At 35.6% G+C, this 27,032-nt stretch overlaps 1 protein-coding gene across 1 annotated transcript; it reads right to left on the bottom strand.

Annotated features, from left to right (window-relative positions):
- Positions 1–1,802: 1,802 nt before the first annotated feature.
- Positions 1,803–27,032, bottom strand: LOC121421685. The gene is made up of 2 exons (XM_041616462.1): positions 26,101–27,032; positions 1,803–4,467 (listed from the first exon to the last, which is right to left on the bottom strand). Exons 1-2 carry the CDS (start codon positions 26,894–26,896, stop codon positions 3,158–3,160), a joined length of 2,106 nt encoding a protein of 701 aa, XP_041472396.1. The 5' UTR covers positions 26,897–27,032; the 3' UTR covers positions 1,803–3,157.

Genomic DNA, 27,032 nt, shown 5'->3' on the forward strand with positions numbered 1-27,032 from the left:
CACTATGGTTGATTTTATTTGACACACGCATTGGCTTGGAGACTAGTCTCTGCCACAGACATGGTATAATTTGAATCATACTTGCAGACTTTCCTTGCCCACATCTTTGGATCAAAACTCCTGCAAATTTTACAATTATGAAAATTCATTTTCCTCTCATATTTCATTGTATTAAATCATAATTATATTCGTATTTTCTTGCATGTTTGTATGCATGTCTCCCTTTCATTGCAACAAACTGTCGGCAATAATGATCTGACACATTACAGCAGTGGTCAATCCAATTTTTACATTAATGGCAAAATTTGAATTAGTATAATTTAATACAACATAACAGATGTGGAGATGTTATAATGAAGTTATAATGAAGACACCTATACAACAGTTTCACTTAAAAAAATGAAACACTTTAAAATGTCATAATTTTGTTATTCCCTCCTTTTATCTAATCATGATGCTAATAATATTTCACTGAATTTTGTTTTTCTGATTTTCTGTTTTTTCTGGAATCTGGTATACCTCTTTATACACTGTATATCCATGAAGACAAGCATAGAACTGTTTCACTGAAAGAATGCAGAACTTCCTAGTCTAATTTTGATGAAATTTTAATGTTTGTCTGATTTTACTTTACCTGTCAGTTATTGAACCATATTATTTCAGTCTGGATTACCATTTCAAGCACTTATCTGAAAAATGAGAAGTACTGTATGCAATAACATAAAAGCCTACATCTCTGTATGTTTAAGGTTGAGAAATCTCCAAGAATAGGAAGTAATTACAATAAAATAACATTGTATATAAGTGGGTAAACAGGATAGAAGGAAATATTCATCAAGTGTGAAACAATGATAAGTTGCCAGATATGAGGATGAATTCAAATCTTAATTTTCTTAGTTTTCTGTGATATGATATAGGAAATGAAAATAAAATCATGGAATTAGGAGGAACACACAATTCAAGGAATATTCAAGTTGAAGGTGTGCATATTAGGTCCATGGTCATACATTTATATGTCAGGCCCAAAATAGTGAATTTTGAAAAATTCAGTGGAAATCATGAAGCTTGAAGCAAAACCCATATCAGTGGAAACTTGTTCTCAATGCTTCTACTGCACACATACATGTACATGTATACTGCAAAATGCAATGGAAACTTTTGTTTTTCTATTTATTTTTACCATTCATAATTGACAGTGAAGAGCAAAAAAATTTGATGTTAGAACACCGAAGAACATGGAACTTGCATTTAATTTAGCAGAAAACTAGTGACTATATCCATCTGATATGAAGATGAATTTAGAATTCAAGTTGAAGGTGTGCATATTAGTCATACAGTTATATGTTCTATTTATGGTTATTCCCGATTCACCCACGCCTCTCATTTTCACTAGATTCTCCATCCTGTTCAGCTCACTCACTTTCTTGCTCCTTCGATTGTTATCTTTACATCTTCATCCTCCCTTTCCTTTTCCTTTCTCTCTGTGTTTTCATTACAAGACTTCCCCGATGGACGCTTTCATATCTGTCATCATCGAAAATATCTTGGAATTTTAATATCCAGGGCCCTGTCTTACAAAGAGTTACGATTGATCAATCAATCGTAACTATGGAAATCCATCAGTGTCATAATTTTTTTACAGGAAATTTGCAAAATATCCTTTGAAAACAAAGAACACACCAAATTGTCAAGAAATCGATGAATTTATGGATGAACATTCATATCTAGAATTTTTTTCGAACAAACATGCATTTTTATTTTGCTGGCTTTCCATAGTTGCGATTGATCGGATCAATCACAACTCTTTATAAGACGGCCCCTGATCAAAACATTTGTATTAAAGTAACTTGAAATCGAGGAGTTCATCTACTTCTCAGATGGTCAAATACAAGTAGCGCATGGGATTCTCTTGGACCAGGCCCCCGTTGCCAATCAGAGTCAAGGATTCATGCAACAATTGCATTGCGAAGTTAAAACTTTTATGTAGTCCTACTGTTATGCAACGGGGGCCCTGAATTTGCAAAACATCATACATGTAATCATAGTTGGCTGAAATTTTCAATGTCATTGATATAAAGAATACCTTGGCAAACTTGCGATAACCGCTAGCTCTTGGAAATATCTTTTCTGTATACCTGTATTTCCTTTTTCTTTACTAATCTTATTCATGTTTGACAGAGGCATTCCCACACTACTACCATGATTGTATAGCTTCTTTGATAAAAATCTTACTCCTTGACATTACATGTTATGATGTATACTGGTTTTCATAAATTATGGTCGTCTTGTATGAATTCACATTTCAATTGTAGTTTAATGTCTATATTAATATAATAACATGTATCTTGTGATTATTGTAAACAAGGTCAGTGTTGGTCCTGGACTTTATATCACCTCTGTTTTAAGCAAAATAAATAATATAACACAATTTTTGCATCTTATTTTCAATATTAGACTTTAACAGATTGCTGTGATCCTAAAAGATGCAATTTAAATAGGCAGAATCACTTGGATTTTTGAGGCATGAATAAATTGTTGAAATTCATGGATATTCTTTGAATTGAGAGGGTATAAAAGCACCTTCTGATCCACCTCTCCCTCTAGAGGCAAGAAATTCTGAGTCCTATGAGGGAAAATATGTACACCCTACCTGTCAAATTTTATCTCCTACACTGTATTAATTCAATAATTAATATTACACTTAATAAATTTACATCGCAATGATGTCTCCATTTTAGAACATGCCACAGGTACAAAATATGAACACTGAATCAATTAAAAAGCTGAGGAGTTGCTCTTTCATATGCTGGTTTACAAGTTAAATCGGAATATTGAACAATCTCTGAAAAGCCCTCTGGACCAGCCTTTCTTTTGATACACACTGTAGTACGATTACATGTAGTTTTCATCAACAGGCCAGCAGTACATCACAAACATACTAACATGCATGTACACGTACCTTGTATACTGTAGGTTTGATTTTATGTCAAATATATTCATTAAACATTGAACAACATTTACATGCATTATTGCAGATGCTCAATTACCTCTTTAAAGTATTAATTGACCTCAGTACATTACATATCAAGCAGAACAATCATTTTTGACATTTATTTCATTTCGACACTAGAGAATACATGTATATATTGAGATATTTTCATTCCATATGAGGTTGAGCCCTTTCTGGATCGTCAGCTGTATTGTGATTTGTACAAGATGTGGATGCAACGTTTGGGGGGTTGCCCTCCTGCAATACTGGATGCGGTTCGCAATTTTCATTCCGAGCGGGACCGTCCGTGCCATTGTTTGCTCCCGACATCTCATTAAACGTTCCCGGGCAATCGATAGGAGGGTATGAATGGCTTTTCTCACTTTTTGACCGATGTTCATGAAAATTTTGACAGGTCTGGTAGCCGGCCCCCCTATCATCCAACGTGGTTCTTTGCGGTGGGTGAGTGAACCGGTGATCGTATTTCAGGCCTCCAGCTACAGCCGAAGCAGCTGTGGATTGCTTTGGAGAAGGGTTACTATTCTCTGACAAGGATTGAGAGTGGTGATTGAGGGGGGTGCACTCTGTGGGATATCCCTCCTGAGAAGTGGCACCAGTCAAATCCTGAGATATGGTACCAGTCACATCTTGAGTTGTGTACATAGAATGGGGATCGTGATGATACTCTCTTTTTAGGTTCATCAAGGGATGATAATTTTTGGGAAAAGTGTTACAATTTGAGCTTTCAACGATTAAAGTTTTATGCTTCCCGCTAGGGTATCCTCTGTTTAAATCGTCGACGGATCGCTGAGTCGGGGCGCTGTGATAGTGATCGCTACTCTCACCATTCATGCACATCTGAAAGGGAGAGTGGTAACCTGTTCTTACAGCTGAGGGCCATTGCACAATGTGTACCTTGCAGCCACCATCGTTACTACCACTCTCATTCAAGGGGAGAGACTGGTATAAATGATTCCCCCTCACCGTCCTGGGAATGGCAGACGGCCGCGATGGCGAGAAGATAGCACCTCTCTCCATGCCGCAATTATCGTCGTCATCATCGTCCGAAGAGTAATCAGAAGAGTCTTTATTCACATTACCATCCCAGCTGTAGCCTGCAGTGTAGTATCGATCCACGTACCGCGCCTTGGGGAACCCCCTTCCATCCATCACAAAGGAATCAAATGACGCCACCGAATCGAAGTCACTGCCGCCAGCTCGGAGGTGAACCACTTGGATCTTAGCATTTGGCGCCCCCGATGATGTCGATGCTGACGTGCTCGGGTAACTGCCCTCTGTGCTAGGCCCCGCTGCAACCACCTCGGGCCCACTAACCAGCTTAATGGCTTCTCGAGGGGTCACCTCCCTTGACCTTGTGACCTCTCTTGACCCTGGTATGATGTCATCGTAGCGTTGTTGAGATGAAGATGGAAAGGTGGTCAGGTTTATGTGGTTACTTTCTGGGTGGTAGCTTTGACCTATAAGTAGGAGAGAGAACCGAAAGAAAAAGGGGGAAAACAAATATCAGAATGAGTATAAAGCTATACATGTAGGGGCCTACAGGCAACAATCCATGAACAAGGAAATGAAATCTACCTTTTCGGAAAATACTAAGATTGAAGAGAGATGTGAAAAAACTTGCATGTAATGAACAATTCCTCTTGAACAAGGAAATAAAACCAAACTTTCAGTAAAATTGTACAGACAAAAAACAGGAGATCTTGAAGGCTTGGGGATAAAACAAGCATGAGAATATAAAACAATTCATGACAAGGGAAATTCAATTCATCTTTCAGGAAAGGTTTTCCTGACTATTAAACTCAGGAGATTATCAATCTTCTGTACATACTGGGGCAGCACCATGTTTTTATTTTAGGGGGGGGTGAGCAAGACGAACTAGTGGTGATGTCATCCCCCACAAAAAAAAGAGAGTTTAGTTATGATTCAACCTACATCTCTTTTTAAATACTCTAATTTTGTTACATGTAATGGGCTATTCCACGGTTACTCACGTTACATTTGGAGACACCTTGACTCATACTTGGACCTGTAACTCCATTATTATTATTGATAGGAACTTAACATCTTCTTATCACAACAAAGTACACAGTCTGACTATCCTTCGTATAAAAACAAAACTTGGGAAATTCTATTGTGCTCCTGGCAAATCTTTGGAATGTGTCGGTTACTCACGTTACATGATTTGGACATGCATAAAATGAAAAGTCAACATAAGTGAAAAGTCTCCTCATACAAGGCTTTTATGAAAGTTGATTATATCCATTTCAAAGAAGTATATTAGGGAGACAAACTTTGTATATAATTAAAAAAATAAAGAACACATGGTTTTTACTTGGGGTGCAGATAATATGGTTACTCATGTTACGGTTACTCACGTTACATTTTGTCCATGTATGGTTAACAACACACATGTCATTAAAAATTCAATAATGTGTGTAAAATTCATTGCTAGGAACATCTAAAAGAGATTTTATACCAAAAATTGGAACAATTGGAGCTTCATTAGGGAGTAGGAGGGAAAAGTATGATTTCGCTTACTAATTATGCATAAATTAGCATAATCGCTTAATACCAATTTGCATGAAATAAATTACTGTATAGTATTGTAGATTATGTCCAAGACAACCTGCACGCAAATTTTCGGCATGATCGTGCGGCCAATGGCCGAGATCTCAAGGGGAGCCTGGGAGCCCCCCCCCCCTCCCCCCGGGCCATATCAACTCCCAAAATACCCCGGCCTAGATAGGGTTACAGGTAAGGGCATTCAATGTGTTGTTCAAACACTCTTTAAAGTTTGGTTAATCAAAACCAAGTCTTACTAATGCACTCTCGCATTGTGAATACTTCTACTAATATTCAATTTTTTTGTGTGATTGTATGACCACTGATATTTTGATGAACAAAGAGTCGCATCAAAGAGATGTACCCTCATTTTGCTTTTAATTAATCAAAAATAACTTCACAACTCACCATGAGACTTAAAACTTGACATCCCACAGAAAATGTTACCGAACTGAATAATTTTTACTGGTTACTCACATTACATGATGGTTACTCACGTTACAAAGTTACTCACGTTACAGTTTTTCTTCATCAATTTTATAAAAAAATTGTACTTTTTAATGATTTTGATAGTCATCACTGTGTCAAAGATTGTTTGAAGGAAGAGAATTTAAAATCCCACCAATTAACTGTGAAGAATTTTTCTCTCAGAAAATAAAGTCAGTTTTTTTGGTTACTCACGTTACATCACCTGAGCAGGTTGCAATATTTATTTTTGAATGAGTACTACAAATTTACTTGAAAAGCGGTTGTGTATTTTAAGTAATTTGACTCTTCTAAACTTCAGAAATATATAAAGTGGCATGTTGTTGCAACAACAAAATGGTAATAAGGCATATTTCATTTTTCACTATTTTTCTTGTATTTTGGTACACAATGGAAGACACAACTTTTGACAATTTTTTTCCAAAGTATACATTTGAAAATAAACTTTTTATTTCTTGTTCCTGAAGCTATCATGTATGAAGGACTTAAAGTATTAAAAAATTCAAGAAAATATTGAATTTGAATTTTTAAGCTCATGTCCACCAACCTGTGGAATTGCCCTAATATGATTTCTTCCCCTGTCTTTTCTTATTTTCCCTTCTCATTTTCACATACCGTAACACCTCTCCTGCAAAAATGTATATTTAATGGAGATACATGTACACCTGTACATTTTCAATGAAATTATAAAGTGGACTGATAATATATTTCTTTATTGAAACATGGAGGTCTTCACTGGGTCAGTGATCTCATCATTCTTTTGAGAGATTACAAAAAAGAGGGCCAAAAAAAATAAAAGAATTTAAAATACATGCATATGAAATAATGAGATGGTGTGGTGCTGACCTATACTGCTACTTTTTGTAGAAGTATCATTTTCAATAACAAAGCTAGTGCCTGAGTCAACCGGTGTGTTGGCTCAGTTGGTAGAGCGTCTGTCTCACAACCGGGAGGTCAATGGTTCAAACCCCAGCCGCGACAGACCAAAAGACATTAAAAGATGGGAGTTGCTGCTACCCTGTTTGGCTTAAAGGGATAGAGCCTCGTCAATCTGGCACCGCAAAGTGGCTGCCGGGCCCACGATCAATTGGGAAAAACAAATTTTCATTTCTGGTGTCTATTTCAAACAATGAAAAAATATGGATTAATTTCAGCAAAATTTGTCTAAAAACAAACATATCCACGCTGTCATAAATATTCATCAGTCCCCACTCCCTACTCTCCTTTTTCTTTCAAATGTTATTACATGAAATCATAATCATTTGTTTTTTTTATGTCTGATTCTTAATACTATATCTGTCAAAATAATAACTATTTTCAGCCTGGATTACCCCTTTTATTTCCTCATTGTACATACATGTACATATACAGGCCCACCTCTCATGCAAAGTAAAGTTAAAGGACAAGTCCACCCAAACAAAAACTTGATTTGAATAACAAGAGAAAAATCCAACAAGCATGCTGAAAATTTCATCAAAATCAGATGTAAAATAAGAAAGTTATGACATTTTAACATTTTGTGGTTCAGGCAAGGAGGTCCTAATTGTCAAATTCACAAAAATTGAAATATTGCATACATGTAATTCAAACAATAAAAAACAAAAGAAATAGTATAATTCAAACAATAAAAAACAAAAGAAATAGTGAGTGACATCAACTCACTCATTTGGATGTAACTGGCTCCTTCATATAACTATTTTGTGAAAATATGTGAAACTTTGAAATGTCATAACTTTGTTATTTTACATTTGAGTTTGATGACATTTTCAGCATTTTGCTTGTCTGAAATTTCTCTATTGATTCAAACAAACATTTTTCTGAGGTGGACTTGACCTTTAAGATGGTCATGTTTCTATTCTAGATTTTGAGGATTGTGATAGGCACACAATTATTCCCGAAAGTTGTATACAATATGCCTGTAGAATGCTAGCCAAAGGTCAGAGGTCAATGGATATCATACATGCACATGTAGGACAAGGTTATAACTGGAAGGGTTTGGCCTTTTGAGTCATGAAAGAAATATTCAGGACAGGAACTCCCTTTCAAAATTTTCTGGTTGGGGTAGGGATGCATACAGTAGGCCCTGTACAGTATCTACATGTACATGTAGCACATACATGTATACATGTGTAGGCCCGAATTCACAAAGATGGTTTTGAAAACCCACGGTTGAGTCCATGGTTTATGCAGATTTCCTGTATCAATTACGCTTAATTTAACGCGTATCAGGCGCATGTATAAAATGTGTCCAATGCTGATGCGCGCTTTTGTCACAGTGCGCCAAATTGACGACTATTACCATGGTTACATATTTTATTCATGAGTCCACTGTTTGAAGAGTGGACCTATGAATAAAAACAGTGGACTCATGAATAAAATAGCGTGAATAACTACGGCAACAGGCGTCAATTTGGCGCACTGTGACAAAAGCGCGCATCAGCATTGGAATATTTTATACATGCGCCTGACACGCGCTAAATTAAGCGTAATTTATACAGGAAATCTGCATAAACCATGGACTCAACCATGGGTTTTCAAAACCACCTTTGTGAATTCGGGCCATTATATCTGGGTTGTTTTAAGGAACAGATCACCCCCAACAAAAAGTTGATTTAAATATTAGAAAGAGCCAACAAGAATGACAATTTCATCAAAATTTCATCGAAATCGGATGTAAAATAAGAAAGTTATACATGTATGACATTTTTAATTTTCCCTCACAAAACAGTTATATTCGCATCCCGGGGGCGCCACTTACATTGACGAGTGGATACCATGCGCAACCAAAAAAACACGTAAAAAGGATGTCCTTTTCACGATAGGGCACGTTACGTACGTAACGTGATAAGGGTGTTAAAAACACTAAAATAATGAAAAAAGGGTATCTATTTCACTAGGAAAATTACGAGTTTAGGGTTGACTTTGCGGGGATGATAAAACAAAATTAAAATGTGTAATAAAGGATGTCCTTATTGCCCCAACACTTCGTGTTTAGAGTCCGATTTGCGCGAGGGGTATAAGCTGGGGTCGTACTAAACCAAATAAGGAAAAGCCGACGACCGAAGGACCCGAAACAATAAAACATTCAGGCTGTACTTGTTTAGGGGTTCATTTCAGGGAATATTTGCCATTCCTGTACTTGTTTAGGGGTTCATTTCAGGGAATATCGTTTTGTTTCCAATACTTATTAAGGGTAAGGTTTCACACGCCAATACTTGTTAAGGGGTGCATTTTCAGAATATGGAAATTACGTGTTTAGGGTGCTTTTCGAGACCCCATGGTCGCGCATGGTATCCACTCGTGAATGGAAGTGGCCCCCCCCCCCCCGGATTCACATCCAAGTCAGTATGCAAATGAGGGAATACAGACATCACTCACTCACTAGCTGTATTTTGTATTTTATTATATGAAATATGAATATTCTAATTTTCTCCTCACTGCCATGTCATGATGTGAAACAAATTTTGTTTTCCTCCCTGAACATATTGAATTACAATTGTTTTAACATTTTCTATTTCGGTCAAGTTGGGCCTCGTAAAATCTGTAAAAATTGAACTACATTGTACATGTAAATAGGCCTATTTATGTACATACATGTTGGGATACATTTGTGCCACAATGAATGGTATTGGAAATTACAGTCAGAAATTCAGAATGTCAGCAAATATTTAAGGCATCTTTCACCATTCATTCATAGTCATATGTAAAATATTTTTGTGAAACACTGGTCTTTTTTACCTGTGCATACCTGTATTATACATTGTATTAAGCATTATACTGCTGTAGGGCCTACTCATGGGATGGAGGTTGATAACAGACAGACATTGTACACACTTGACATGTAGCGTGCTACATTATATATTAAAAACATTCCCATGTCAGATGCAGACAACCTTTGAAACTCAATTCACAGTACAATCACAGCACTGTGTGATCACAAATTGACTTCCAACATGTCATATTTACACGAGCCTCCTCTACTAGTGTACAGCCAAGACTTCTCATAATTAACACTGGACACACTGGAGCCAGCACAGGCCTTCAGTGTACACCTTCATGTACATGTATGGTGTAAATAATGTACTACAAAGACAGTACATACATGTAGTCTACTGTGGAGAGCATTCTGCAATAGACGTTTTCATTTATACTCATAGAGAGACAGTGAAGCAATGACGAAAATCCATTTGGTTCTTTAATTTTTGTGTTAAAGTTTATCGCATAAATATAAGTTGCAAAAATGAAATTTACTGTACCTCCATGTTTATCCCCATGTAGGCCTACATGTACACATGTGATGTATACAGACTTGCATTGAATGCACATACATGTAGGGCCTTCAACACAGGAATAAATGTATATGTCGGCCTACATGTACAATGTAAATGTATGAAGACTGATTCCACAGCGTCCCTGCTTGTACAATGTACATACATGTGGGTATTTGTGTAATAATAATAATAATAATAATAGGCATTTATATAGCGCCATCTATCTAGAAATAATCTATTCCGAGGCGCGTTGTTATTATTATTATTACCCCGGCTTTAGCTCGAGCTGCCTCTCAGCGCTCATGCATTCAAGGAATTAATCCTACCGGGTACCCATTCACCTCACCTGGGTCGAGTGCAGCACAATGTGGATAAATTTCTTGCTGAAGGAAATTACGCCATGGCTGGGATTCGAACCCACGACCCTCTGTTTCAAAGTCAGAAGACTTATCCACTGGGCCACAACGCTCCACATGTATACAGGGAGACTACATGTAGTCTGAGATACATACATGTACATTGTAGATGGGCAAAATGCGCAGCTGCTTTTTATATCCCGCTACATTAGGCCTGAGCTCAGGTCACCTTTTTGACCACTGTGTATTCTCTATCGCAGCAGGCCTACATACAATGAATGTACATGCACATGTACTTGTGTCATCATCAATGTACTGTAAGAAGGTCCCATCACTCATCCATTGCCCATTATCCTATCACAACAATGCCACATTAGTCTCCAACAACAGACCCTAATCATTCACAGTAAATGTTATGTGACTAGTCTGTATAAAGACTACTCGTATGTATTACTTGTAGAACTATAACACCATTATACTTGGCTTTATACATGTACATGTAATTCGTAGATAAAATATAGGCTACAAGTACAAAATAATGTACGGCTTTTAAAAGGGACCCGGTTTCCCAGGCCGGGATTCTAATTGAGGCTGGATGCAGACTACTACTACTGGACCTTTATGAACTGAAGCAATGACATACCATGGGAATTAGGTCATCCCCACCACCACCCCCCCCCCCCTTATTCATTTCTCTCTCCTTTTTTCTCACCCTTTCTGACAGGTGTCAATGCACTTTTCCTTTCCTAATTGAAAGTGTCTTGTAATGTACACTGTATTCTTCTGAAAGAAGAATACAATGTACTATAATACAAGACAGGTACAATGCAGAATGAATATCTAGCATAAAAATGGTGCCCATGGAAAAAAATCATGTAACATTGGAATACTATAAAATTTTCTTTGAAAGGTAATCCTACCAGTAGAATCAATCACTGTGCTGTGCTGTACATGGGTCATTCCACGGGGTTGGGGCAACAGCACTTTTTTGTGTTCCTTATGAATTGTTAGCTTTATCCTGAAAATGTGTTTGGTGTTTTGATGTTGCAATGTGGTTTTGTTGGAAGGCAGTTATGTAAGCAATTACTTGATGCAGAAATAAAAATGTTGAACTGCAAGTATTATTGATGGTGAGACTTTAAATGATGATGTCCAGACTCTTTTTTTTGGGTACCAAGTGTGACATCCAAAATGGTCATTTTCAGTTGAAGATATCTAATCAAAAGATAGACTTAGTCAAATTCAAATGGCCATAATTGATAAAGCAACATTTGTTTAATAACAAAACAGTAATGGGATAGCAAATGAAAAGAGACTTCATATCATAAATCATTCCTACAAATCGGCATACCACCGTTACATGCGATGTCCTCGTTTATTTTTTCTGTAACGGCGGTAATGTGGTTTATATCTAAAAATCAGAAATCATTTTTTCCAAAATTATGTGTCAGAAATAAAGGGCAGGAAGTAAGCAACTGTTAATCAAAAGATTAGCTTTGAAAACCTATGGTAATGTCATCTAAATTAATCGAGAGTCGCCGATGTTTTGGGCGATGTCCGGGCCAAATTTGTAACGGTGGATCACATTTCATCGCGTATGTAAGAAGGAGACACCGGAGAAGAGACCGTCGTTGTATCAGACGGACGGGTTGTTAGCCGAAATCACCATGCACATGAACAGCCATGATAGCGGGTGTTTTGAAGCATTGCAATTGGGAATATTCCTGCAATGTCTGTGTAACGGTGGATTGGATATCCACGATGTTTTCCCTTTCAAAGCGACGTAAGTACGGAGATTTATCCCGATACTCGTATTTTGAAACTAGTTAAACCATATCTTTAAAATATGGAACTGTATTACCATGCAGAAAGTGTTTTTAAGTTTGAAAAATCTCGCTAATTTTCCATCATCTTTCACTTCGGTCCCACATGTAGCTTCTCGTGTAAGTGAAATATGTGATTGAGACATTGCCGTGTTTGTTCCAGATTTGCTGAATGGTTCCAAAGAAAATAATGCTTTTATTACTGTGATTCCGTGCAAACATGTTTTGAATGGTAGCTGACATGATTCAATCGTAATTTAGTTGATTTTTTTACACAAAAATATGTTGATTCAATAGGCCAATGGATACTCAGAAACAGCTCTTCCACTGATGATCATGACGGTGACATCTCAAACTTCAAATTTGGTACAAATTTTCTCCTTGTTTAAATTGGCTCCTACTGATTCTAGGTAATATGGGTATTAAAGACCTGATGATCAAATTTGAATTTGCAAAAAAAATGAGAATTTAGAACCAGTGGCGGCGCCACGGGGGAGGCAGACCCCCCCCCAAAAAAAAAAAAATTTTTTTTTTTTTTTTTGCTCGTCAGCTGATCCCAGCCCGAAAGGAGGGGGGAGGGGCAAAATAATTTTTCTGTTACTACCCCCCCTACACATAGTAGATGGGCTTTGTGTATGATGAAGCATGGGAATAATTCAATTACTAGTAATTCTTAGCTATAGGCTTAACCTTCCCAAAACTTTTCATCTTGTTGAATGTTGGTATACTTTTCAGCACTCATTCTTTTTCCCTCAGTTCTTTCTCCGTTTTTTCAATTGTATATTTTTATTTCTATATATTCAGTTGTTAAGGATTTTTTTTCAACCGTATTTTAATTTATATTTATTCAATTGTTAGGAGAGGGGGTGGGTATTTGTTTTATCAGAAAGCAAAAGCCTTTGTGATTGTTTTCAATGTGATTTTTTTTATTGCAATATAACGACATTTTAAAAACATGTACAAGCGAAGAAAAGAAAAAGTGACACAATCGAGTTTGTTTCACAAGAGTTTATTTGCTGTATCAGAAGGTAAATTGCAGATTTGAATTCCATTAATTCATTTAATTCCAATAAAACATAAATATATTATGTAATTGCTTGAACAATTAAACTTCATAGTTGAAAATTAAATAGGATGGTCATACAAAACTAAATGGAATTGTCGAGATAACCACCCTTGATTATAATGCAGAATAAAATTAGATAAAATTCATCCATTGAGAAACGAAATTAAAGTAAAGATAATTTATGAAAAGGTACCGGTAATGGGCAAGTAATTGTATTGTGAAAACAAAGTAGAACACAAGAAAGCAAATACAAAAACCTTGTATAAAACAACTTTATATTTAATTTATGAACTAGGAAATGATGAATTCTAATTGCTATGAAAAAAATACAAAGTGAGGGTGTATTTTGCAAGAACAGATCAGATTCCTTGTCATTGCCCTAGTAATCCACCCCCCTTACTTTAATGAGAAAATGTCAAGACATGTACATGAGTAAATGATTTCATATAATAATATAAAATATCGTGGAAACAATCCAGCAAGTTTTGTTGATTAAAATGTAATAATTTGAATTGTGTAAAAAAATAGTCAAACTTCCAAATACTATTTTTCTCAAATAACTACAGGTAGCCTCTTTCGAAGGTAAAAATGTATATCTTCAGTACATGAAGTGTCAATCTGGTGACCTGTACTCCTGGCCTGATGGCGAGGCACAATTCTACCTCTATCTATTTTGTGACATTGACAGAGTCCTCTTCCACACAGTTGTCATTGGGTCACCGATCATCTTGAAGTTCATAAACTTGTAACCTGAATGCAGAGAGAAATATTGCATGTTATTTCTTATTGTCAGGTTTAGTGTACAGTGTAATACTTTTTTTTGCATTTGCCAGTAAGAAGTTTACCATAGAGTTTTTAACCAAAGGAAAAGATTGTAGTTTGCAGTGTTATTCTTGAACATTTATTAGAATAGCTTAGTAGAAATAATACATTTTACTTTCTTGTTCACAACTCTATGTTCAAACAACAGGTGTAAGTTTTTTATTCAATTTGTCCACTAAGTACTTTACAATTGTCCTTTTGGCATGCTGGAACTTACTGTTTTATCCAATGCATTTATTCCAGTGAAGACATGATTATATTTTAATTAATGTCACTTAGAACTACATTACCATGTAACTGAGGTAAAATAAGTTACATGTAGAGTAAACAAATTGAACAAGTTATATGTGTAAGGTATTAATGCATTGTCCATGAATTGCATGCCAACTTTGTGTTGTTTTGTCTTGAAAAACCATACATGTAGCTTAGAAGAACTAAACTAGTACCTTTTCCCTACATCTTTTTCACCCGAGTATTGTATCAAAGGTATCAAAATTATAATCGTGTACATGTATGAATAAAAAAAAAACATTTTACCTGTTCATTGATGCATTTTAGAAGCTTGCCTGTAGATGTTGTATTTCTACACTTGAGTAAGATGAGTTAACTCGCATTAGTGTGTTGATACTAAAAGAATGGCAAGTACATGTAATACTATTCAATATGATCATTACAAGGACATGGTGTCCATGTAACGGAGGTATGTACATTTGAAAGTAATACCGTGAAGGAGATATTTTAAAGTAATAAAGATTTGGAGATCATAAGCTAGCACTCTTGTTTTTTTTCCGCTTTAGACAGAAACATTTGTTTCCAGAGATAGACGGAAGTGGAACCTTGAGGATTACCTTAGTATTATTTTAAATATAAATTTATCAATAATTTTGTACATTTTTCCTTGTTTAAACTCTAATTTAAATTGCTTTTATTTGCAAAGAATTTGACATGAAAAATGTTTTTTAGTATAATCAATTGATCTTGTGCAAATATTCTAAGGCATGAAGTGGAATTTGGTGTTTAATGGCCATTAATGGACCTTAACTTAGCAATGCTTCAAAGTATACCTCTGTTACTGAGACATGATGTCCATGTAACGGTGGTATGTACATTTGAAAGTAATATCTTGAAGGAGTTATTTTAAAGTAAAAAGAATTGGAGATCATAAGATAGCACTGTTTTGTTTTTTCCATTTAGGCAGAAACGTAAATGTTTCCAGAGGTAGACGGAAGTGGAAACTTGAGGATTATCGTAGTATGATTTTAAATATAATTTGTCAATAATTTTGTACATTTTTCCTTGTTTAAACTCTAATTTAATTTGCTTTTATTTGCAAAGAATTTGACATGCAAAATGTTTTTCTTTAGTGTAATCAATTGATCTTGTGCAAATATTCTAAGGCATGAAGTGGAATTTGGTGTGTAATGGCCATTAATGGACATTAACTTAACATTGCTTCTAAGTATACCTCTGTTACTGAGACATGATGTCCATGTAACGGTGGTAACACCAAAAATAGAAGGTTATGCCAGAAAGAGTAGTTTATTTTTTCCAAAGAGAATATTCCATTCTGTTGAGGCATGACTTCTCTCAACTATTTAGTTCTACATGCCATCATAAATTCAATTTTCTAGACTGGTGAGAAAAAAGAACGACACAGAACATGGCACTGGTATACACACAGAGCATCAAGTTCCATTTATTGATGCTAAATCTTTCAAAATATATATGCCATGTTGAAAAGTGTGGAATAAAATGACTAACAATGTTGTTAGCAAAATATTTATCAAGAGTAATGGAGATCAACCCCTTTATTTTTACAGTGGGAGAGCATAGTCTTAGTAAGGATGATAAATGATGTCCATGTAACGGTGGTATTTTGTCAAATCTTATTTCTCAGTTTACTCCAATATGCAGGGTGGTATGAAATGCCTGTAAGTGGATTTAGTTGAAGGATTGTCCATGAAACATATAAGAAATAAAACATTTCATTTATTACATTTCTATTTTTTGACCCTGATGTCACAATTTTTGCCCCAACCCCATGGAATGACCCATATGTAACATATACCCTACTTCACAGCAGTGTTGCCATTTGGGAATCTCCATCCCCAAATTTTGAAAATTTGGGAATTTTGAAAATTTTGGGATTTTGAGAAGCCTTTGTTGATGGAAAAAAATTATTTGGGGATTTTTCATGCAGTTTAGGGGATTTTTGAAGGTTTTGATGAAAAGCACCAAGATTTGTTATTTTTCAGTAATATGATGCTGAAATATAGAGATACATCACTCTCTTATCCTAAAATACATAGATCAATCACAATTCAACCAATGAATTCATTACATTGAACTTTCATTGGTTGAAAATATACGGTAAATGGTATGGTGGGGTTGCCAATCTACTTTGCATCGAAACCTAAAAAAAAAAAAAAAATCTGCTGTGTATGGTATGAACAAATGAACACATATTAACTAATTTTGGGCAATAACCATGATAAATATCCTCACTTTTTCATAAATTATTGTGATTTTAAAAAATTGGGGATTTAGGGTCCAATTGGGGGATATTTCGAGTGCCATTTGGGGATTTTTTTCAGCTCAGACCTGGCAACACTGCTTCACAGATCCATGGCACTACCATATAGTGAGTTAAAGGTAAATGCCAGTTGTGGTAACGATCTCAAAATGACTTTTTTACAGAATCCAATATAATGACCACCCAAGTGTCTGTTGATATGAATAAAAAAATGTGTGCCGAAGGATTCTGGAAGAAATTGTGTAATTGCTGAGAAATAAGCAAAATAAGCGCATTCGGGCATTTCCGTCGGGTCTTTATTCCAGCAATATAATATACACTGTCTCACGTGTGCCTATATGTGTTGGCGATCTTCAGTGTGATTGTTTTTCAGCTTAGATTTTATGATTTCACAAAATTCAGTAAACTGTACCAGATCTAGATTGATGATGATATAATACTTAACCTTATTTTTACAGACTTTTACAGTTTTACTGCAACTACTGTCATTTAACTTTAATATGGTAATATTTCTTAAATTCTTTATTGGCCACAGGGGAAAGTGTTCAAAAGAAATGAAAGTCACACAAACACAAAATGCTCTCCTGTTGTTTATAGAAGAAACAATAATATTATCGCCTTGAAAGCCCGGTCACATAGGCTACTGCTTGTTTTCAATAAAAATAAATTTTGGAGGCACTATGGGTAGGCGCTATTAATGAATTTTTGAATGGCACACAATATCAGCCTACATGTATACTTGTATAATAACATACCGGTACTGTAGTACATGTACACTACACAAATAGAAAAGTACATGTACATGTATAATATTAAAAGGGGCAACATTATTATTAATAGTTTTTTCTTTACAGTTCTATCTGTCTGTTTGTCACATTATAGCCTGATTCTTTGAAAGTCAAATGACCCTGTATCATCAAATAAAATCTTATTTTTTACTATTGTACAGCAAAATGGTATTTTTTTCAATATCCATTTGAGATATTAAAATATCTGTACATAAATTGAGAAATTGGATCAAATTGTTACAAAACTTGCCATCCTAAAAGGCTGAACTGAAATAGGAGGCAAATTTATTATGATTGGATACATACATGTACATGTACTTCATTATTGATGACTATGAGGCATTTTGTCCTGATTAATTGGCATACATGTACATTAAACGGGTGTACATGTACATGCACACGGGTGCATTTCATCAGTATTTCTTGAACATTGGACTAGTGTCAGATCTGACAACTTTCCTTGCATGTGATTGGCTGAGAAGCACTCTAATACTATGGTAACTGTCTGTTAAAATGGGACTTGTTGGATAACATGTCTGAATAAATTCTGGAACGCTCCCTAGACCTATAAACACGTAATTTGATGATGATGATGATGGTGATGGTAGTGATGATGATGATAATGGTGATGATGATGGTAGTGATGATGGTGATGATGATGATGGTAATGGTGAGGGTGATGTTGAACAGATGATGATGATGATGGTGATGATGATGATTATGATGGTGATGATGATGATGATGAATATTAATGACGATAATAATACAATTACAAACAATTACAAAAAAGAGAAAGAATTATAGAGTGAATTATGAATAGAGCATTTGACAACAGACACACTGGTACAAGTTTCTAAAAGCACTCTAAAAATACAAGGCATGCACACATACATTGTATGTATTAAAATCTTCAATGGGAGTGAATTTGAAAAAAAAAATCTAAACAAAATACCTTATAAATTATACTACATTTGGTGCATTTTTTCCTCATACAAAAATGGTATTGACAGCTAATTTGTTTTTCTATGCCTTATTGCCTTCGTACTGCATGAGAGACACGTATTCCATCCTAAGTACTTCCCAGATTAAGGCCCCTGCAAGACAATTACTGTGAAATATGGTTGGCACCAAATGCCCCGAGCTTTGGAAAATGAGTCTGTAAGTCCCCGGCTCTGAAAATATGAGTGCAATTTGATGATTTACTAGAGACTGTGGATAGATAGAAGAACTTCATAGAAGAGCAAGCAAGACAGAGAGGGACATAGAGACAGAGAGGGAGGGTTTGAAACTGAGTCTGTATTTAAAAGTCTCCAGCTCTGAAAATATGGGTGAAATTTGGTGATTCTAAATACTAGAGACTGGTGGATGGATTGAAGAGCAAGTGAGAGAGAAGAGAAAGAGCAAGTGAGAGAGGGAGAGAAAGGGAAAGAGAAAGTTGGAGAGTTGAAAATGAGTTTGTGAGTCCCCAGCTCTCTGAAAATATGAGTGCAATTCGATGATTTACATGTAAATAAGACTGTACAGTATAAGTCTCTGGCTCTTTATGGGTGCAATTTTATGATGAATTACTCCTTTTCGAGACGGGGATGGATGGAAGAGCAAGAGAGAGCACGAGAGAGGGAGGGGGGGGGGGTAGGCCTCGGGTTTTTGCTCATCTACATGTAGGATTATTACCGATTGATGAATCGCCTCCGCTCTCACTGTGTAATATGGAATGTAAATGAGGTGGATTGGTGTGAAATGGGCAGCGTGTTGCCACTCGGTGGCGCATAAATCTATTACTCGCACACAAATTGCTCGGTGAGATACGATGATGATGCACACACTGCATGCATGCTGAAGATGCATATGTGCATGCAGGCCTACACGTATGGAGATCTATATACATGTACATGTACATACTGTATGTATGTACTGGTACAATACATGTTTGGTGTAAAGTGGGCATAAAGTGTTGGGGTATGGTGTCAAATCCATGTACATGTACATAGATGTACATAGTTACATGTAGGCAAACATATTTAAAAAAAAATTTCTACTGGCACAGTCAGTAGGCCTACATAAATTCAAGAAGCTCCTTGATAAATTATAACAATATCATGTCACTCAAAATGGTTTAAAAAGTCCACCCCCCAAAAAAAGTTTATTTGAATAAAAAGAGAAAAATCCGACAAGCATAACACTGAAAACTTCATCAAAATCGGATGTAAAATATTATAGAGAGTTAATATGACATTTTAAAGTTTCGCTTGATTTCACAAAAAAGTTATATGCTCATCCTGGATGGTATGCAAATGAGGAAACTGATGATGTCATCCACTCACTAAATTTCTTTTTTATATTTTATTATATGAAATAGGAAATATTATAATTTTCTCCTCATTGTCAAGTGAAACAACAATTAATTCCTCCCTAAACATGTGGAATTAGCATTGTTTAATACTATATGGTTAATAGGTCAACTTGGTCCTTATTGTCAAATCTGTAAAAATGAAACATTGTTATAATTCAAACAATAAAAAACAAAAGAAATAGTGAGTGATGGACATCATCGACTGACTCATTCACATTACACTGAGTTGTACATATAAAGCGAAACTTTAAAATGCCAAAACTTTCCTATTTTACATCCCATTTTGATGAAATTTTCAATGTTATGCTGGTTTGAATCTTTTTCTGTAGTTTAATATTCAAATCAACATTTTTCTAGGGATGGACTTGACCTTTAACTTTAAAGCTAAAACCTATTAAAATATACCAGTGCTAGCTTCCAAATTTGTGTACAGTACAGTACGATTATTTTGTTGTTGTTGTTTGTATACAACTCCATGTAAAATCCAGACTGACCAACTCTTTTTTTTTTAAAAGGTACATGTACATGTAGAACAAACAAATTTCTTCCATTTTTTTTCCTTGTGGTATTGATCTGCAATCAATTTGCTACTTGGTATTACATGTAAAACCATTTATTTGGTCTATTAATACTTGAGTTAAATTTTAATCGTGCCCACATGGCCTGATTTCCACTTCTTCATGAATTTGGGAGGAGCAAAATATTAAAATGTTGAATTAAAGTTGAATTAAAATTGTTGTACAAGGCGCACATTGTAATTTTGCATCATTAAAAAAAAAGACAAAACGAGACAACGGCCCCCAATGAACATAATAGCCCCCCCCCCCCAACGGAATAGGACACACTGGTCCGCCGCACACTGTAAAAGTCATGCTGAATTGCTGAAGGAAAGTGGTCTACAGTCTAAAGTACAGGCCCTCTTCTTTTCCAAAAGAAACAGCTTTTTTATAACTTTTTTTCTTTGTTTTGATTGCAACCAGTCAGAATGGAGTACATGTACTTACGTACATGCAAAATGCCAGAGCTTTAAAAAAGAATTCCAATTTTTTTTCTCATTCATTTTTTTCTTCTTTTCTTTTATTTAATACAGCAAGTTGTAATCGCGCTGGCCTTGTCTCAAGAACTGCTTTCTGATCATGGTTTCAATCATGGGCTGTGCCAGCAGACCGGGCATCTCATGTCCCGTCACTCAAAAACAAAAAAACAATATTTCATTCATGCTTTGAAGGAGACTAGTACCAGTGTGACATTTAAACACGACTTTATCTTCCTCGGATGTAAACACACTCTGCCAAAACCAGAATTTGACTGGTCAGGGAAACACACATGTATGCGCTATGCCCAGCGTGGGAGTACGTGACATTTTGGGAACGTGGTCGTTGACATAGAGATGGAAGAGTAAATCTACAAGTGGGAGTACCGTACAGGTTTGTGGTGATGGGAAAGAATGAGGTGACAAGATTTCAATTTTGAGGCCTATTTTTAGTTTTGGTTAAATCCTCCAAAAGTGCATCACTACAGTATTCCAATTATGAATGTACATGTACATGTATGCATGTCCTGGGGTCCGTTGCAGAAAGAGTTGCGTTTAAAACGCAAATAAAAAAATCAATCGCAGGTCCCAAATGCGAGCTGTTGATTGGTTGAAAATCAACTTGCGCACGATTTATAGAGTTGCGATTGATTGCAACTCTTTCTGCAACGAGCCCCTGATGTTGAGGACATGTGTAAAACAAAGATGAGGGCTATTGGATAAATTTTGCCACTATCAAATAAAATTGAACATCAGGTGACCAATACAAGGTGATAAATCAGGCAGGAAAATTGAGAAATCTTGTTTGGAAATCCCTTTTCCAAGATCTACTTGTGGTGAAAGATTTTATAGTCAAGGAAATATTAAAATAATAAAGTTAAAAACTGTTACATATCATCACCATGATCTTTGGTGACACTTTTCTTTATTTCAGGTCCACTCGTCTAAAAAAAATCACACTGGTCAAAGAAAACTCTCTCAGCAAGTCAAAGTGAAAAGCTGTTTTCACCCAGATATAAATGGCAGTTTGCTATTTAAAAACAATGGAATTATTTTAATCGGCAAATTACTTGTACATTGTAGTTTAAAAAAAGCTATATTGACTGATTTGACTCGATTCCTTTGATGGTCAAATGCACTGCACCGAGATACATGGGACAACACCCAAATTATTAAATACACCCAAATTATTAAAGCTTTGTTGTTTTGAATAAAGACTGAGGGCATGAATTTCATAGACATCTCATAAAATCTTAAATTAGCATGAACCTAGGTATCTTTATTAAACAATTATTTTCAAAGCCAAGCTTGGATTAGTTTGTAAATATTTTTTACAATTTAAAGAGTTTGTAAAAAAAAGAAGGAAAGTTCAAGGAGAAATGCCACATGCACGTACTGTATCATCATGTACTGATTCATACAAATACATACTTTTTGCTCCATTTGATTATTTAAATGGAATGCAATTAACAGAGTCCATATTTGTCATTGGACTTTAATCTATTCAAGCTTGACTTGCAATGAATTATTCACTATCAAAGGAGCACCCATATTAAAAATTAAATTTTTAGTGAAATGATTCTAGTAAGTTACATTTATGTGCATCAGTGCACACTACAGGTAGAGGCTGTAAATGTATTCGTACATACTCTACATAGATTAGAGTACATGTACAAAGGGGCACTTTTACATTGGAATTTTTTTAAGAGATGATGATGAATTACATATGTACATGTAGTTCTCACCATGGACCTACATGGTAGGTCCATGCTCTCACCTAACAAACATGTTCATGTACTGTACATGAAAAAAAATGAAAAATACAGTATATAAAGGGAGGTATTCATAATTTCATACCATACACTGATCGAACCCCCATTTCCCACAAATATTTACTCTTCAATATTTGTTCATGCATGGACTATGATTAAAGGTTTAAATCCAGTCCATACGCTGTACATGTACATACATGTATGACTTCAAAAGTTCAAATTATATTTCATTTGTTGTTTGCGACTGATTTGAAGCCTTCTCAAAATCAATTTGCAAAGAAAACTACATGTACATTGTAGATCACTGCTGGCTACCTATGTACATGTACACTGTACAATGAATGCACATTTAATGTATTGTACGGTATATATTTCTACTTTTTTCTGTAGGCCCCTATATTGTTTTATCTCTCTCTCTCTCACTTTTTGTTTTTGGGGGAGGGGGTACCCTTTTATTGAGTGTATTTCCTGTGATCTTGTTTCTTGTGAACTGAAATGTTTGTTCTTGTCATTTTATGATTATTTTTTCTCTCGTTCCATTCTGGTGCTACAGCCCAATTTCTTTAAAAAAATAATTCATTGGAAAATTATAGGAAAAGGAATGACCTACATCAGGTAGGCTACAGGTACATGAATGTTTGTTATTTATTCCCTTCAGTGACATCATTTTTAGATAAATGAAAGAAGTTCCAGTAAACACTGATTTCATGAGAAAGTCAGTAAAACCAAGGATTTTATAATATCATCGTGGATCTACAGTACAGTAGATCTGGTACAGTTACATACATGTAAATTGAACTTTGAGAAATCTTGAAATCTACGCTGAAAAAATGTGAACACTGAAGATCACCAACACAGATAAGCGCACATGGGACAGTGTATTTTTATTACTTTGAAATGAATGTCGGCACGACCCTTGACCAGAATCCTGTGCTTATTTTTTAATTTCTCATCAATTACACAATTTCTTTCAGAATCCTTTGGCACATATATTATATTTTATATACAAACAGACACATTGGTGGTCATTTCATTGGATTCTGTACGAACTCATTTTGAAATCATTACAACTGGCATTTAAAGATGTTGACAGGCAGCAGAAGAATTACATGTACTGTATGCCCTATAATGTAAATATGTATCCCTTTCCTAAAATAAAGTTTGACAAATGTTGTTTAATAGGGCTTTCACACAAGTGATCATAGCTTAATAATATTATCATTAAAAAACATCAGGGGAAAAACCCAACTTTATTGCATTACAATCTCCATGCACAAGCATGTCAAGAGATATTATCTACAGTTTTCCATGCTACAATGTATGTTACATGTACATAGTATGCACACATGAGATTTACAGCTGCTGTACATCCTTTCATCAATTGGAGATGACAAGTTTTGACAGCTGAGATCAAGACTATCAAAACATCTACATCTACTACTGATAGCAATCACATTATTTATGTATAGGGTATAGAGAAAAATGAAAACAGTTTGTACACACTGTAAAAAGCTGATCAACAGATAAGCTCGAATATTTGTGGATATCCATGCAGATCCATGGGATATCTAACATGTACATGTATTAAACTAACCATTATGTACATGTAGGCCTACATGTTCTCACAGACCAAATATAGTACATTTATACTGTACATGTACATGTAACTGTAGGTGGGGCTAAAGGGCAACACCACCTACATGTACATGTAAAGTCCAAAGTTAAAGTCCATCCCAACAAAAAGTTAGTTTGAATTTAAAAAAAAGAAAAATCAAACAAGCATTATAACACTGACAATTTCATCAAAGTAGAAGTTATAAGAAAGTTTAACATTTTTAAAAGTTTTGCTTAGTAATTTCACAAAATAGATTCACATCCTGGTCAGTATGCAAATGAGGAGACTGGAGAGTGGTGAGTGACATCATCCACTCACTTTTTCTTTTGTATTTCATTAATTAAACATGTAATATTCTTATTTTTTCCTCATTGCCATGTGAAACAAATTTGATTCCTCCCTGAACATGTGTAACATTTTGTGGTAAAAACAAGAGGGTCATTAGGAATTGTAAATAATCAAATATTTTAGAATTCAAACAAAAAAATGAAAAGAAATAGTGAGTGAGGGACATCATTGACTCTCTCATTTGCATATCACTGAATTTTTGTGTATGACTGATTTGTGAAAAATAAGTGAAACATTAAAAATGTCATAAATTATTAAAAGCAATCTTTAAAAATATGGAGCAAACTACATCTACATACTAGGTACATGTACAGTACCAGGAAAGTTATTCCCTGAAGGCAATTCCATGAATTGTTATGTAGGTTATTTTCACAAGTAATTTGTTTGTCTTTCGTTCAGAATCAGGTAAAAGAAGGGATCTCCAACAAGAGCATCCAGACCAAACAAAACATTAAATGTATATCTATAGATCTCTCTATCTACAGCACAGGTTGTTGTTTTTTGTACACTTTGGCTGTTTGGCACAAGACTTTTGAACATTTGTTAGAATAAAACTTTTCAGTTTGGATAATCTTATGCGGGTTGTTTACAATGAGTTGCAGAGGCTGGTAATATACAGTAATGGTGAAGGTGATGCTGATGTCCATCCCTTTTATTCTTCATAATGAAAATAATGATGATTGATGATGATGGTGAGAGGAGGAAGATAATGATGGTGGTGAAGATGATGATGATGAAGAGGATAATGATGGTGATGATGATGAAGATGATGGTAGTGGTGATGCTGCTGCCGATGATGGTGCTGATGATGGTTGTGTTGTTGATGATGATGATATAAATGACAATGATGATGATGATGACTATGAATGATGATTATGATCATCATCATCAGGATGATGATAATGATGATGATGACGATGGATGATGATGAATATGCATTATGATGATGATAGTCATAGTCATGATGGGAGAAAAAAAGGAGCTTGGCTGGAACAGGTGAGTCATCTTCCTGGGATAATTTTCAAAAACATTAAAAAATAACCAAAAAAATTATTTGTTCAAAACCATAGGCCTTCATCATGTTCATGTACATTAATTTCTAGGTTAATTCAAATATTATACCCAAGAATTAAGGTCTTTACATTAAGAGAATTGAGGTGGCTTCTTGAAATTACACCCACTACTAGCCCCGCCCCTTCTTTAATTTGTTTTTGCCTTTTGTTTTAATGGTTTTAAATAAAAAAAAAAAAAACATTAGTTACCTCTCCTTCGAACAGTGATAGGACGTTGATATCGCCACCAGGACGTTACCTTCACAGAGACGAGATAAGCTCCCATAACAAGAGACAGGAATACTAACAGGCCGATCAACGCACATAAACTTAGAAAATACCAAGAATTCCTTTCGTCCTTCCCCGCTTTCAAAATATTCACATTCAGATCTTGCGGAGCGGGTACATGCCCACTTTTATCCGCTACGACTTCATCTGGTTTCGAAAAGTCAAGCGTTACTTGGACATTCGATGATTTATCATTCCTCGGTGGATGAGTGGCAAGATTGATGTTGACTTGGTCATAATGAACGCAGGGACCGGTATCCGTGTTTATTCCACATTGTTGGCAAATTGTGTCCTGTGTTGGCGTGCAAGGTTGTTTCGTTGTCTGATCCTGTCTGCAAACAGTGCAAGCTACGCACAATTTCAGCGGTACAATATCATCTTCGTTTTCATTGGGTAGTTTTCTACTTCCACTGGTAGAAGATCTCCTAGGCCCACTCCGCCCGACGATAGTAGCGGCCGCTGACCTCCCAGTCCTGCGGGCAGGGCGGCGGGAATGCTCATAATATCCCGTCGGGCACACTTTCCCTGCGACAGTGTCCACAGTCGAACGTTGCAGCACTATGTGTACAGTTGAGCCATTGCTATTGCCTACAACACGGGCGTGTATGCCCGACCCGTCCCGTAGAGAGTGCGAGTGTATCGGCAATAAAAGTTGCGAATTGCTGATCAAACACAACAAAACGTACCACATTCGCTCCACCATATTGAAGGGAAACATATCAAAATCGTTGATTCACATGAGTTGCTTTCGAAAATATCCGTGAACATTGCGTAAGAAGGACACAATTATAGAAAGAAAATCGGTATTCCCCGCAGTAAATTTACAATGGGTGTTGCTGTGACTCTTTTAAGTC

Source organism: Lytechinus variegatus, chromosome 9, assembly GCF_018143015.1.
Source record: "Lytechinus variegatus isolate NC3 chromosome 9, Lvar_3.0, whole genome shotgun sequence".
In the NCBI taxonomy this organism is placed as follows: Eukaryota; Metazoa; Echinodermata; class Echinoidea; order Temnopleuroida; family Toxopneustidae; genus Lytechinus; species Lytechinus variegatus.